The 15,201-nt window shown below is 35.7% G+C and overlaps 1 protein-coding gene across 1 annotated transcript in view; it reads right to left on the minus strand.

Moving 5' to 3' along the window:
* CFTR (CF transmembrane conductance regulator) overlaps window positions 1-15,201 on the minus strand; it is a 163,127-nt gene that overhangs the window by 111,399 nt on the left and 36,527 nt on the right. The window contains exons 5-10 of the mRNA XM_029924496.1: window positions 14,874-15,089; window positions 11,666-11,755; window positions 10,688-10,851; window positions 9,815-9,940; window positions 5,848-6,094; window positions 4,443-4,535 (exon numbers count right to left, since the gene is read on the minus strand). Of these exons, the coding sequence (XP_029780356.1) occupies window positions 4,443-4,535; window positions 5,848-6,094; window positions 9,815-9,940; window positions 10,688-10,851; window positions 11,666-11,755; window positions 14,874-15,089 (936 nt within the window). The remainder of the gene's footprint in view (window positions 1-4,442; window positions 4,536-5,847; window positions 6,095-9,814; window positions 9,941-10,687; window positions 10,852-11,665; window positions 11,756-14,873; window positions 15,090-15,201) is intronic.

A 15,201-nucleotide genomic window follows, 5' to 3' on the forward strand; every position in this document is an offset into this window, starting at 1 on the left:
GCAAGACACTTCTTAAGAAATTTGAAAAATACAGAAAAACAGAATGAATAGAAATCACTTGTAGTACTATCACTGAGAAGAAACCATATTTAGCATTTCAACCAAAATCCCTCAATTTTCTTTCATATAAATACATATGATTATACACACACACACACACACACACACACACACATAACCAGGGATGAAAAGTGCAGCATAGGCAATATAGCCAATGTTATTGTAATAACTTTTAAGTTTAGATAGTAACTACACTTATGGTGAACATTTTATAATGCATGTAATTGTTGAATTACTAGTTGTATACCTGTAACTAATGTCGATTATATTTCAATAAACTATATATAACTTTTTTACAAAATTAAGAAAAAAATAAGGTTGTGACCAACTTTCTGACTTACAACAAATCATCAATATTTTCATATACCATTGAAAATGACTTTTAATATAATTTTTAGTTGAAAGATAGTATTAAAGAGTATGGATAAACTATATGCTCCTACTTTTGCTATAAATTGGGGTTTACATTTTCTTGGTATAAATTCCCACAGTGGAGGTTCCAGAACAAAAAGTGTATAAAATTCCCTATGTTTTTCAAGAGTAGTTCTAAATTTTCTTCATCAATAAATATATGAGAATGCCAGTTTTCAAGTTTCAGGTCTCAACACTGAATTTTTGGCTTTGTATTTATTTTGACTTCTTTTTCTTGTAGTTTTATAGGTGAAAATTGAATATAATGATCTTATTTTTATTTATTTGCTAATAAGATTGAACATTTTCCATATTTATGAATCCCCTAATGTGCATAAAATGGTTATGATATCCTTTATCATTACTCTTGGTGACATCTTCTCAACCAGCTGGCTAATGGTTGACAAGTCATTATAACATTGAGTGTCAGGTTCTCTGTTTTTGAGGGTATTAAATAAGATAATATATATGTAAGCATTTTATGTACAATAAAGCAGTAGTCACTCTCTTTCATTTTGTTTTAAGGAACAGTATGATGAGTGGTAAAGGGTTCTGAAGTCGGAGAAATTTAGGCTGACCTTTGAGCTCTACCCTAGTTAGTTGTATAACCTTGTTCTAGTTGCTTAAACTAAGTTTCAGCTTCCTAGTAAGTAAATAGTAATTCTACCCACTCACAGGTTTAGACTGAGGGCAGAATCATGTATCAGAATTATCAGGGACTTGCCTCTTGGGTAACTGGGTGGATGGCGATGCTATTAAAGGAGATAGTAAATACACCCACTGGAAGGAGCGGATTAATGAAGTTTGGTGAGTGATGAAGAAGTGCTTGAGTAGCATGCAGGAAACTTAGAAAAACATGCATGAAGTTCAAGAAAGAAACTGGGGCCAGAAGTTTGCATTTGAGACTCATCAGCACATTGATGTCAGTTGACCTGAGCTTGAGGTCACCCACAGAGGGCATGAAATGCTAGAAGGAAGCCTATGAGGGACCTAGTGCCAATCAGCATTGAAGTAGCAGGCAGAGAAGAGGTAAAAGTCGTGGTCTGAAGATAAAATATTAAGAAAGGAGTGGTTCACTAAAGCTAAGTGATAGATTCAAGAAGAAAGTAACAGGTTTAATGTATTGGTGAGGGAGGAATCCAGACTGCAGTGGGGAGAAGCTCATGAAAGATGAGGAAATGAGAATGGGTTTGACAACAAAGGAAAGGAAAGGAATAAGGTTTAAAGGATGAAGCTGGGTGGGCAAAAGCAAGTGAAGAAATTTTTTTTAATTAACTTGTAAATATGTGAATGCGAAAAGGGGTCCGTTGAAAGGAGATGTTGAGGCTTCTAGAGAGAAGGCTGCTGGCTTGCTGTTCTAAGAAGATGAAGCAAGGTAGTAATAGCTCAGTCAATGGCAGGGGGAAACCCACATCTTCGATATGATGGAAGGAGCAAAACATAATTCCAAGGGTGAACAGGGAAGTTGGAAGCATTCATACATAATGACGGCTTCTATTTTCTTTATGTTTTGTAGGAAGCAAGGAGATCCTGAGAGAAGTAGAGGGGTTTCAGGAAAGTGGTAAAGATTTGGAATAGCTTCTGGGGAAATGGTAAAGAAAATTAACTAAAGACAAATGAAAAGATTTCCCAAGAAGATTTAGAGGCCCCACTGAGGTTGAAATGAGAACAGTATAAAACTAACATAAGATACATGGTTTTCCCAGATAGCACCTCCTTCACCAAAGTCCACAAAGTCATGTTTTGCAGCAAAGGCTTCAGTGGAAGAAAACAGGAATTGAGATATTTGTAGGAGAAGAAATGAAATGATAGGTCTTGGAAGGTTGAACCAGGCAGGGTCCAAAGCGAGCATTAAAGAGAGCAGGAATCCTGAATGTGAAAGACCGTCAGGTGTGATTTAGAGGCAGATAGAGCTGAAAGGTTAGGAAATTCTGGGGAGAGAAAGAGATTTCACATTTTCAAAGTGGAGGAAGTCTAGGTGCTCCCAAAGCTCAAGATACGCCTATGAGAGGAAGCTTCTGAAGACGTCCCTGGGAAGTATAAGTTCTAAGGACAGTATTGGGTGGACTGCTCATGTGGGTGTTGAGGTTTCAGACATCATGGCAGAGCTTTAACGAGCACCACTATCCCAAGCAAATATGATCAAGAAGTGAAATAAGTCAGGCAGACAAAGACAAATACATGATTTAACTCATGTGGAATTTAAGAAACACAACAGATGAACCTAAGGGAAGAGAAAGAAAAATAAGATAAAAACAGAGAAGGAGGCAAATCATAGGAGACTCTTACGTGCAGAGGAGAGGTAGGTAGGAGGGATGGGCTGGATGGGTTGGATGGGTGATGGGCATTAAGAAGGGCACTTGGGTTCAGCACTGGATATTTTATGTAAGTGATGAATCACTAAATTCTATACGTGAAATCATTATTACACCATATGTTAACTAAATTGGATTTAAATAAAAAAATTTTTGAATGGGAAAAAGAAGTGTGCAGAGTTTGGTAAGTGGCCATCAAAGACTGAAGGATGAGGATAAAGCCAAATGGGAGGCAAGAGTTCAGGGAAAGGATTGGAGGCTATGACATCTAGGTCCAAATTCCAGCTTCCACCCCTGTCAGGTGTGTGAGCTGAGCCAGGTGTCTTAGCCTCTCTAAGCTTCCACTTCCTTATTTGTAAACTAGTTAGGTCACAGGAAGGTTATGTGAATTAAATGAGACAGCACTTATAAAGTACTTATCCGAGGGCCTGGAGCACAGCCAGGGTTCAAGCATGCCACCTATTTTATTAGATGGAAGGAGAGTAAAATGAAAGACTTTTGAGCAGAGCAAGGAAATAACTGTCTGAAATTAGTAGGGAAAATGTTAAACCTCGTATCTTCCCTGCATGCCTCGAAGGGCATTTGAAACCCCTAAAAACAAAGAAGTAAAATCAATCTGATCCCTTTCTGATCTGACACTTTCCCACAAACAATCTTGCCAGGCAGATAAAGAATTATTCTCTAATCTGTACCTTCAAAAATGAAGTAAAGTGAAGCCCTGGGTGTCAAGTTGCTTATATAAATAAAGTCAGTTTCAGATATTTTGAAATATGCAGAAATAAGACACTGGTTTCAGATCTTCTCTCTTTATTCAGCAGATTTAAGTGATAAGAAAATAAGAACTCAACAGGTATTCTCAATAACCAAATATTGATTCTTTAGAGGATGAATATTATTGATTATATTTTTCAGACTTTGAGATACATGAGAGAACTTTTATTTTTTTATTTTTACTTTTTTGAGCATATTGGCTTTTTTTCCAAACCATTATTTAAATTCTGGTTAGTTAACATATAGTGAAATGTTGGTTTCAGGAGCAGAATTCAGTGGCTCATCACTTACATACCATACCTAGTATGAAAGAACTTTTAAATGGAAATAAGTCAAAATAGAAAGCAACACATTGACAGAACGTTGATAGAGCTCTCATACATCTTTCTGCTGACTCGTGTTTATAAACACATTGGACTAGAACTTGAGATCAGAGAAGGTAACATTTACAGAGGAAGTACTATGTGCAAGATACTCTGCTGAGCACTCCACCTCACAAGAGTCTTGCAGGAAATCAGGCACTGCTTGCAAGGTGAGAACCAAAGTTTCCACAAGTAATTTGATCTAGATTACACAGAGAATAAATGGCAAAGTCCAAATTCACACCTCGCTCTATCAGGCTTGGAAACCTTTAAGATTTGTAGGACTTCCTAATCTGCTGTGTCAAACAAGTTACAGGACTTAGAAATCAATGAAGAGCCTTCCATCCTGTATTTAACATATCTGGACCCTGACTTCTTAATTTATCAAGTAAGCGCAGTGCTCCCTTCTGGTACTACTAGTTCAATTATCATTCTAATTTTCTTGTCCATTAGGATGAAAACCAGATTTGCAAAGGAGAAAATGCTGAAGTATTTAGAGCAAACAATTAAAAAAAATTCTGACCTCCTCCCAGAAGGCTGTTACATTCTCCATCACTACTTCTTTAGTTGTTAAGTTATATTCCAATGCCTTATACTCCTGCTTTTGTAAGAAATCCTGTTTACAAAAGAAGGCAAAAACATATTGTAGAACTAAAATAGCATTAATGCATTATTACCTCTGTTTTACCCTCTAATAGTTCTGTACCCTGTATTTAGATTCTGTGAATATTTATGAATATATTTATGAATATATTAGAAATTACTTCATAATAAATGGATGTATGTTTGTTCTCGCTCTCTCTCTCTCAGTTGAGAAGGGTTAACAGAAGAAATGGGATTAGTCCAAGAAACTCCATGGTTTCTGAGCTACATTCCCCAATTTGTCTAACTCACAGATTTCAAACTCATATTTTCAAGACAATAAAATTAAGGAGGGTGGCTGAGTAGAGACTGTGTAGAAGTGGAGTGGGCAGGCCTTCTTTGAAGGGGAGTCACCACAACTTGTGAGGGAAAAGGGACACAGTTATTACTATATGTTCCAATTCTTCAAAAGAGGCTGAAGACATGATTTATTGCACATGTAACATCTCCCAACTTTTAAATGCTGGAAACTAATAGCAAATTTTTTTTTAAGTTTAAAGGTCTAGTGAAACAGGTCAGAGGTCAAAATGAGATCCCTGGGCCACCACTGACTGACACAGTCGGGCCTAGATGACATAATGGCAGAGCCACCTAAAAGTGGCTCGCCCTTCACCTTCGTTTTTATTTCTGTCACAATAATTTATTTCCTAAGTTAAATATTTAAATGATATCAAATATATATAATAATATATTTTTTGATCTGTGAATTAATCATAAAAATTATAACCACACATAAATTTGGTGATGATTCAATTAGCTTTATATATATTGGGTAGAATCACCTGAGGACTTTAGAACTTCTCTTCCAAGCCATCAGCTATATCAGCACTGTTAGAATTTTAAGGTAATTAATGTGGCCTCAAATGCCAATCTAATTTATCTTACTTTCTGGAAAGCATGAGAATAGTTTAAAAAAGTTTAAGGTGAACATTCTTTGCTTGAGCTGGAACCTTTTATAACTTCCTGGTGAATCTCTTACCATCTTTTGTACATTTGCCAAGTTCATTAGAACTGATCTAATGGTGGATTATGTAAATAAAATTCTCCAGAATACAGAAACAATATCTTCTTCAACTTCTGTGACTTAGAGAATCTCACAAGCCTTCATTTATTTCATTAGGCTTCCATTGCAAGGGCTCATTACACCACATGTAGACAGCAAGAGAGGAAACCCTGTGCGTCAAACAGGCCCAAGACCAAGATGGGATCTCTAGAAAGTTGGCTCACTAGAAAAGTTGAGAACTGTTCTAAAATCATCGCACATGATGCCCAGTTAGGTAAATTACCTGTATTTTGTTTATTGCTCCAAGAGAGTCATACCATGTTTGTACAGCCCAGGGGAATTGCCGAGTGACTGCCATGCGCAAAACGATGCAGAATGAGATGGTTGTGAATATTTTTCGGAGGACGATTGTTTTCGTCAGTGCATAGGGAAGCACAGATAAAAACACGACAAAGAACCCTGAGAAGAAGAAGGCCGAGCTATTGAAGTATCTCACATAGGCTGCTTTCCGGGTCAGTTTCAGTTCTGTTCTATAAAAAAATATATAAAATTTGGGATGCTTATTAACTTTTCAAGTACGAGGCATCTTGGAATGTAAAACTGGAACATAAGCTCTCCAGGCTTTCTGCCTTTGTTCTGATCCTAGCTCCACCCTATATGAGCTGTGGGACCTTGGACAAGTTATTTTATCTCTCTGGGCCTCAGTTACCTTCTCTGAAAGGCGAGCAGTAACAAATGTACCAGTGTCATGGACATAATACCTGTAAATATTATTTTTATATCTCAATTATTAATACTATTACTATTATGACAATATCTTAATATCTTCACTCACTTCATTATTAATTTGTAAGATTAGTGAGACTTAGATTCAGTTTTTTAGTTTGTTGGTTGCTATTTTAAATAAATTTGGAAATAAGGACAACGTTCCAAGATTTATAAAGAAAAAAATATAAGTTTGTGATTCCCCAATGGATACTTAACATTTTAGATATTCTAGCTTGGCTTGGAGAACACTGAAAATAACATATAAGCCACAAAAAAAGTGGTTTCTCAAACCTTAGCAGCTGTGAAAATCACCTGAGAAACTTGTTAAAATGCAGTCTCAGGCCCAATGCTCAGAGATACTAAATCTGCAATAGGCTTCCAGAATCCATGTTTTAAGTAAGAACCCAAGTGAATTTCTTGCAGGTAGTTCTTGAAAAATTATAAGACTGTAGCTACTATATCCTCTCTATGTTTCACTTTAGTATAATTATTTTTAATAATCATTTTTAAAAGATTTTATTTTATTTTTTTTTATTAATGTTGATTTATTTTTGAGAGAGAGACAGACAGCCCATGAGTCAGGAAAGGGGTAGAGAGAGAGGGAGACACAGAATCTGAAGCAGGCTCCAAGCTCTAAGCAGTCAGCACAGAGCCTGACACAGGGCTCAAACTCATGAACTGTGAGATCATGACTTGAGCTGAAGTCAGGTGCTCAACCTACAGAGCCACCCAGATGCCCCTAAAGGATTTTATTTTTAAGCAATCTCTATTCCTCATGTGGGTCTAGAACTTACAATCTGAAGATCAAGAGTCACACGTTCTACTGAGTGAGCCAGTTGGGCACTCCTGCAACAATAATTTTTTACTCTTGATCTTCTAATCTGAACTGCAAATGCAAACTATTTTTTTTAACACTTAGAAGAGAGATTTCAGGGCTCCAGCAGGCAGAAAATAAGGAGTGCAGATGCTGGTAATAAGAGAGAACAATACTGCCTTCAAGCTCCATCCCACTCTTCCAGGAAGAAAAATTAGAGTCACTTGTGATCCTCCTATTCAGATCTCACAAGGGAAGAAGCAGGGGTGAACAGACAAGCAGCCGGTTCTGGTGGGAGGGAGCAATAGCGAAAGCTGTGCCTGGCGTTTCAGTGCTGGTTTCACACATTTGTATAATTCAGAAAAGTTCTTGTTCTCAAGTGGTAGAGCTCAGAAAAAAAATCTTTTTTTTTTTTTCAGTCTAAGAAAAGGTATAATCCTGAGTACTCTGATCAAGAAAATGAAGGTCAACTTGCCCAACTTAGACCATGGTTCACAATCTAATGTGGTCTAATGCTTGTTTATTTCAGTTATTTGGCATTGAAGGCCGACCGGGATTTTTGGAATCTCTCTGGGGTTTGACCCCCGGCCTTGCCAGTGACAGCTACGCCATCTTAAGCAAACTGCCCTTCCCTTTGATCCTGCAGAATCCACATGGGTAGAAGAGAAACATACCATCTCTCTGCTGGAGTTATTGCCAAGGTAAATGACAGCACAGCAGAGGGCCTGGCACTCAGAATCCTTAATCTTTATCGGATAAAAGAATAATATTGTGTAGGTTGATATCAATAAAATGCTAAAAAGCACTGCTCACAAAATTGTTCACAAATTTGTGACAATTGTTGAAATGTATTAGAAACAGTTGAGGGAAATGGAAAAAGTAGTGACAAGAAATGACAAGAAAAGAATAATGGACTCAAGAATATTTATAAGAATCACCCAAAAGCAGCAATTTCCATAATAAAGTCACTTGTACCTTGCAAGTCATAAACATATTTTATCAGTTTCTTATTTAAAAATACTTGAAAGTATCTTTATTACAGAAGAGCAATAATAGAGTAGATTTTCAGAGTTTCATAGTCTCTGCCCAGTTCAATACTGGCGCAGGCTGAGGTAATCACCGCTTCGGAGAGCATTCTGCCATTCTCTTCCAGAACATAATAATTGCTCTTTTGAGTAGAAGCAATTCTTGCTTTCCCATATTTACATCAGCACTTCCCAGCCCTTGCGGATAACAATTTCATGCCAGATTAAGGAACCAGATCATACAAGTTACAATCAAGCATTTGCTAATAGAATTGGCGAGACAGAAATACAGACTAGAAAGGGTGAATTTCATCTTTTGAGAAAGAGAAAAAATAAAAACCAATGTCAAGAAAAGTCAGCACCTAGAATGACCTGACCAGGAGTTTATCTTGAAGCCAGAGACAACCAGATCCTCTGATCAGCTCCTTGTCATTCTTATTATGTCTGTGCTTATAGGCACAGAAGTGACCAAGGGGACAAGTATGATAGGGAAGTCACTTGTTAAAAAGAAAAACAACTTCAACCAACTAGACAATTCCCTAATATCTTTAAAGATGTTTCTGGAAAAAAAATATAATTCCTTTCCTGGTTTGTCTTGAAATTCATAATAAAAACAGGTGACCGATAATGTTTGGGAAATATTTATCCTTTTACTCTTTCTATTTACATGGCAAAGGACTTAATATTTCAGCATTTCTTTTGTTGTTCCAATCACACACCTGCAGCTCAGTTACCACCGCCTACTGGAATCAGCAGCCCAAATTCCTGATGACCACATTCACACCATTCAAAAGGGTACTCTTTTTTGTATATTTTCCCCTATGAAATGCTCATCTGCTATAGGACCTGAAAGGACCTGCTCTTTAACAGTAGTGGATCTATCAGTCTCCTAGAACCCTTTTTGATTGCAGTTTGTAGAACATGGAACTTGACTAAAGGAAATGGTCTCATGGCTACAGAAATGCCATAGCTTATATTGTACCCTCAATTACCACAGTAATCATATCTCAGTCTGTGCTGTACTTTTGCTGGGTATTATCTTTACCAGTCAGTGAAAGAGAGGTTATCTGAGGTAAAACAAGACTAGAGATAGGTGCCAAGTACTGATTTTATCTCAGGCGGTGGCTTTCATTGCTTGAACTGACCTCTCAAGTGCAGGGTTTCTAGAAACAAAAGTTACAGATATTACCCTGCATTATTATTCTTAAGTTAAGGAAGAACAATGATATTTAAAGTAAAGAGAAGGGTTTCTTTTCACTTTTCATGAGCCATAACATAAGAGAAAACCACTTATTTGGTTCAGATTTGTACACTTATTGCTGTACTGGTTTCATTTAAAGTTTTAATCAGCCTCCAGCATTATGATAATTATTTTAGTCAAATAAGTATAATAAAGCAGCTATAAACACATATAGGATATTGTTCATAAGGCATAAATATCCTTGTAATAAAAAATAACACACTTAACCAACTATGTAAAACTAGACCGTGAAAATGACTTTATGCCACTTGATATTGATACATGAATACTGACATAACTTAATACAATTCAATTATGAACCGGAAGCCCACTGTGACATACTCATTTTTAAAATATTAAACATGAAATGGTTACTGATATTGAAATTATCAGAAAGACTTACTGTCTTAGGTTTTCAATCATTTTTTCCATTGCTTCCTCCCAGCAGTATGCCTTAACAGATTGGATATTTTCAATCATTTCAGAGGTGATCACAAGTCTTTCATTGATCTTTCCAGCTCTTTGATCTCTGTAAATCAATTAATCAATACTTAAAAAAACCAAGTCAAATTACCACTAAGAACTACAAAAGCTTTTCCAAAAAAGCCACAGTTCTTATTAAAACAGATGGACATTTGTTTTATTATCTAACAGATGGTAATAAAACTCATAGCTACCATTTAGTGAATGCCTCTTATATGCCAGACACTATTAGATGCATTACACATACTATCCCAGTATAGGATCTTTCTTGGCAGTCCAAGAGTAGTGGTTATCTCCATTTTACAGGTAAAAAACCAGAGACTCAATGAGGTGACGTGACTTGAGTCAGGTCACAATACTAGTAAGCATGGAGTCTGGAATTCAAGCCAAGAAGTTAGCAGACTCCAAAATGTGTATACGTTTTGTCATCTTCTAGTTGACAAACTCTAGAAGCCCTCTATCATAAACTGTGACGAGTATAATTAATTCATTCTGTAATAAAAAATAACCAAGGCTCTAGTGTGACCTCTCATGCACATATATGTTTTATCCATTCTACCTAAATCATATGATGCATAAAAATGAACTGAATCTCAACATATTTAAAAAGAAATTCTATAGATTGATAAGCCAAAAAATGTCTCTTAATACACTATTATTTATACCATTAAAATAACTCCTTTTAATTGACACCCAGGAAGTAGATCCTGGTTGAATAGAGCAGTCCTGGTTTTACTAGACTTTTTGAATATCTAACTTAAAACCCTTCCAAACTATGTAACTAGAGTGCTACCTGTATTTCATCATCATTCTTCCAAGTGCAGCTTGAAAAAGGGCGAGGACTATGAGGAAAGCAAGACCGCAGAAGGCAGAGGCCTGTAATAAATCCCAGAGCAGCCCCATGAGGAGTGCCACTTGTAAAGGAACGATCCACACGAAATGTGCCAGTGCAAGTCCCTGAAAGAAAAAACCACAGTGAAAACCAGTGACAAACAAGCAAGCAAACAAGCCTAGAGGGGAGAAACTGAGCACGGCGAGCTTATCCAGTCAAACACATCACGGTTCCCAGCATGCTAAAATCAATGTGTTTGTTACATGAAGCACATAGGAGTGTGCTTACACATTCTACAAATAAACTAGGAATTCCCAAGGAACAAATTTCCAGTCATTGCATTTTCAAGGGTATTTTTATTCAATAGAATTAAGATTAAATATCTTAAGTATCATGTCAGGGATTTATTTTAAATAACTTACTTTTATGTGGATAAAGCAGCAGCCATGGTATAACATGTAAGAGCAAAAGGGTTTCCAAAGGCTCAGTGTAACAACTCTATCATCTGACAAAATATTCAGAGTAAATGCATGCTGGATTCATTATTATTTATGTAGCACCTGCTGTGGGTTTAACACCACGCTACATACTGAAAATGCTAAGATAAATAAAATGCATTATCTGTCCTCAAAGCCCTTGCAATTATTTGTGCTCAGAGTATCATATTCAGCCAAAGTAAATATCAATTTAAAGTGTTAAAAGGAAACAAGATCTGATTAAAAATGAATTTTGAAAAGCGTCATTAAATACACAGCAAGCTGAGATGCCTCTGCACTGGCTGGTTCATAAGACTCCAGAAGGACACTGTGCAATCCAACCTTGCAGGAATAGGGAAGGTAGGGATGTCTATGTTTAGCCACATATTACTATTAACTGACCCAGAAAAACCCTGGGGTTGTATGATTTATAACAATAATGCATAAGTCAGTAGGTACATACTTCATCAAATTTGTTCAGGTTGTTGGAAAGAAGACTAACAAGTTGTCCAATACTTATTTTATCCAGAACACGGCTTGACAGCTTTAAAGTCTAAAAGTAAAATGGGAAGTTAGGTGATGGTGACAGAAGATGAAAAGAATATTTATAAATAGCATTATAATACAGCTGAAGAATTACGTCACTATGCATGCATTTTTAAGTAAAGATAATGAAAATTATTTTATGTTCATCTAGCTTAGGATCTTCTATGAGTTATAAATATTTCTCCTCACAAAATATATTATACTGGCATGCTTGTAGTTATTTTATTTTCTAGCAACTAGATAGTAACAACATGCTTTCTACTCCAAAACAGTAATGATATTACACTTAAATATCCATTCATATAGTGTGGAATTTTGGTGAGTTTTTGCTTTGTTTTTTCAGACAACAAAATTTGAGATTAAAGCTTATAATCTTATAGTAACTCTATTTTTCTACAGTAGAGTCCTATAGTAATTCTATTGGATAAACTTACAAATAAAGCCGATAAAAGTATACTATGAATAATTGAATCATTAATGACTTTGTGAAAGGTTAACAATGCAAAATACTTAAATATTACATAGAAAAATACATCTCTATACACAAATAGAATTGTTAAGTAGATAAATTAATAATTATGAAATATCACAGTTATATATTGTCTGTAAAATTTAATAATTGATTAGCCTTTCAATGCCTCTGATTGGAGAGTACCCATCTAATATTGGTTTCAAATGAATGTATATGAGAAGCAAATCACTGGATTCAAATCCTCAGGGATTATTGTTAGGATTTACTAATACATATTTCTTGCCTCAAAGTAACCTACTATATATAATAACTAAATATGGTATGATAAATGAGTTAAAGGGAGCAGAATATAAAGAGGTGGCTAAGAGAAAGTTCACATACCTGGTTACAAAAATCGGGATTTTATTGAGGAGGTAAAACTTAAGATGGGTGTGGAGTAATAAACCAAATTTAGATAAGCACATATGCAGAAGGAATCAGTTGATTCCAAAACACAGAGCAATATGAGAGAGAAGATTCCATTGACCTTGGTTACACACTCTTCTGTTCAGGTATGAGTGTTACACACTCATCTGTCTCAGGTATGCATAGTAAGTACTCAGTGAAGACTTGTTCATTTTATTATTATCTCTATCTTCTTGAAATTCATAGGCAAAGATAAATTTAGTTCCTATTTAGATTATTTTCTTGTATTTTTACATTTTTAACTTAAGTACAGTTGACATACAATATTGTATTAGTTTCAGGTACACAACAGAATGATTTGACATTTATATAATGTATTTAGATTTGTTACTTAAAATATAATTTGAATGTATCATAGGTGCAGATTTTGGAACAAAGGAAAATAGTGCTGTATTGCAAAATTTCAGGTACTGTAAGGAGAATTAGTGGCTGCCTGCAATGTAGATGGAGCTGATCAGAAGTGGGAGCAGTTTACTTTAGGCTCCTTTCGGGACCAAAACACAGCCACATGAAGATACGGCCGAATTCTCTGGTGATGACACCAATGCAGGCTAATGACTGCAGCTAGTGGTGTAAACAAACCAGGTGATCACATAAGTACTCAAAAATGAAAGCAAGAAGGAGAGAGAACAATAGTTTCTAACTTTTCATCAGTGGGTTCTGGGTCTGAAAGCACACATACTGCTATATTTGTGCTAAATGTTATACATGAATTTACAAATAACCTTCTCCTTTGATCTTCCATCCGCTTTAGCCCAGAGGTACTTCATACCTCTCCCCTCTTACACAATACAATTTGCCTTCTTATATTTCCCCAGTACTTTCCCCCTCTCATTTTTGGAAAAACCTCCATTTCAAGGCCTATGATTTACACATTTTGGGAATTTTGAAGTTTTTGCATGGGTCTCTATGCTTTTTAGGTCTTAGTTTCATAAAATATTTTATCCATAAAACAGGGATAATGGTTCCTACCACAGAGAGTTTTGGAAAAGATCAAGGGAGATAATATGCCTGATTCACTTAGAAGTTTATCATGTTCATCCCTAGCTATTACTTACCATTATAATAATAGACACTTTCTATAAATATTTTTAAACTGAATTGAACCTTCTTTGATATTCATGCTGTGCAAATCTACCTTCCAAATAATACCTAATGATTGATTCACTTACATAATAAGTGTAATTTCTGGATCAAAACAAAATTTTTTGTTGATTTATTACCCATGTTTTCCTGGTACTTGGTTAAACTGATAAGAATGGAGCTGAGGTGATCTGACCAAACTGTGGACTCTATTTTTTTTTCGTGTGCATCCATAAAAATCTGTTTTGAACAATAAAGTATGATGATCCAGGTTTTATGACACAACTGACCTTGCACATAAATTATGGAAGTGTTATGGGTTATTTGCTAGAGGTAATTTCAGATCCATGTCCCTCATAAGCCAAGTATATAAAGTTTTTACATTGGGGGAGGAAAAAGAGAAAGGTAAAGCAATACCCAAATGATTCAACCAAAATAGCTTTACTGTAATGACTCGGTAGACCCAAGCAATCACACATGGCCTAGAAAGCACATGTTACTGAAATGACATTAAATTGTATTTGTAAGGTAGAAGTCTTAATCTGCATTCACCTAAATCATGCTTCTGCAACTTAGGCTCTTGTCTGGATAATGCATACAGAAAACTGGAGAAGGTTTTTACGGTTGTAGTGCATGTGCCATTACAAACATGTTTAACTTGCAGGATTCAAAGCATGACAAAATTACGTGTCACAACTAATTAAGGCAGGAACTGTTATTGCTTGGATTATCAATAACAACTACATACTATATCCTTGTTATTGAATGTCAAGATATATGGCATTTTACCACAAGATGATATTTTGTCAATGACTTTTACACAGACTATATCATTTTAATGGGGAGCCATCGATTCCAAAAATGAATGACATGACTACTTTTAAAAAATGAAATTTCATAACATAGGGAGTTTACAGAAGATGCTCAATAATTATTAGCTGAAATGAACTGAATTAATTACCAATGAAAATTAGAAACATTAATTAATGCTGTCATTTACTTAACAGGCATACAAAATCGATTTCAGTATTTATCCCTTATGTGTATCAACATGACATTTAAAATATGTTGCATGTAGCATGAAGACTATGCAAGAAAGCATTACCTTCTTATAAATTAAACTGAACATAGCTATTCTTATCTGCATTCCAATGTGATGAAGGCCAAAAATGGCTGGGTGCAAGAGCAGCGTCCTCATGACAAAGAGAAGGCATAAGCCTATGGCTAGGTAAATCGCAATGGACCGTTCCGCTTTGTTATCTGGATCATAGGAAGCTATGATTCTTCCCAGTAAGAGAGGCTGGACTGATTTGGTGACTTCCTGAAAAAAAGGAAAGACCAAGAAATTAGATTTCATTTCCCTTGTGTAAAATGGCCCCACAATTTCAACACAAAAATTTTCATCTCTAGAAAAGGATTTAAAATGAACTAAC

The sequence above is a fragment of the Suricata suricatta genome, chromosome 2 (genome assembly GCF_006229205.1).
Source record: "Suricata suricatta isolate VVHF042 chromosome 2, meerkat_22Aug2017_6uvM2_HiC, whole genome shotgun sequence".
NCBI classification, from domain to species: Eukaryota; Metazoa; Chordata; class Mammalia; order Carnivora; family Herpestidae; genus Suricata; species Suricata suricatta.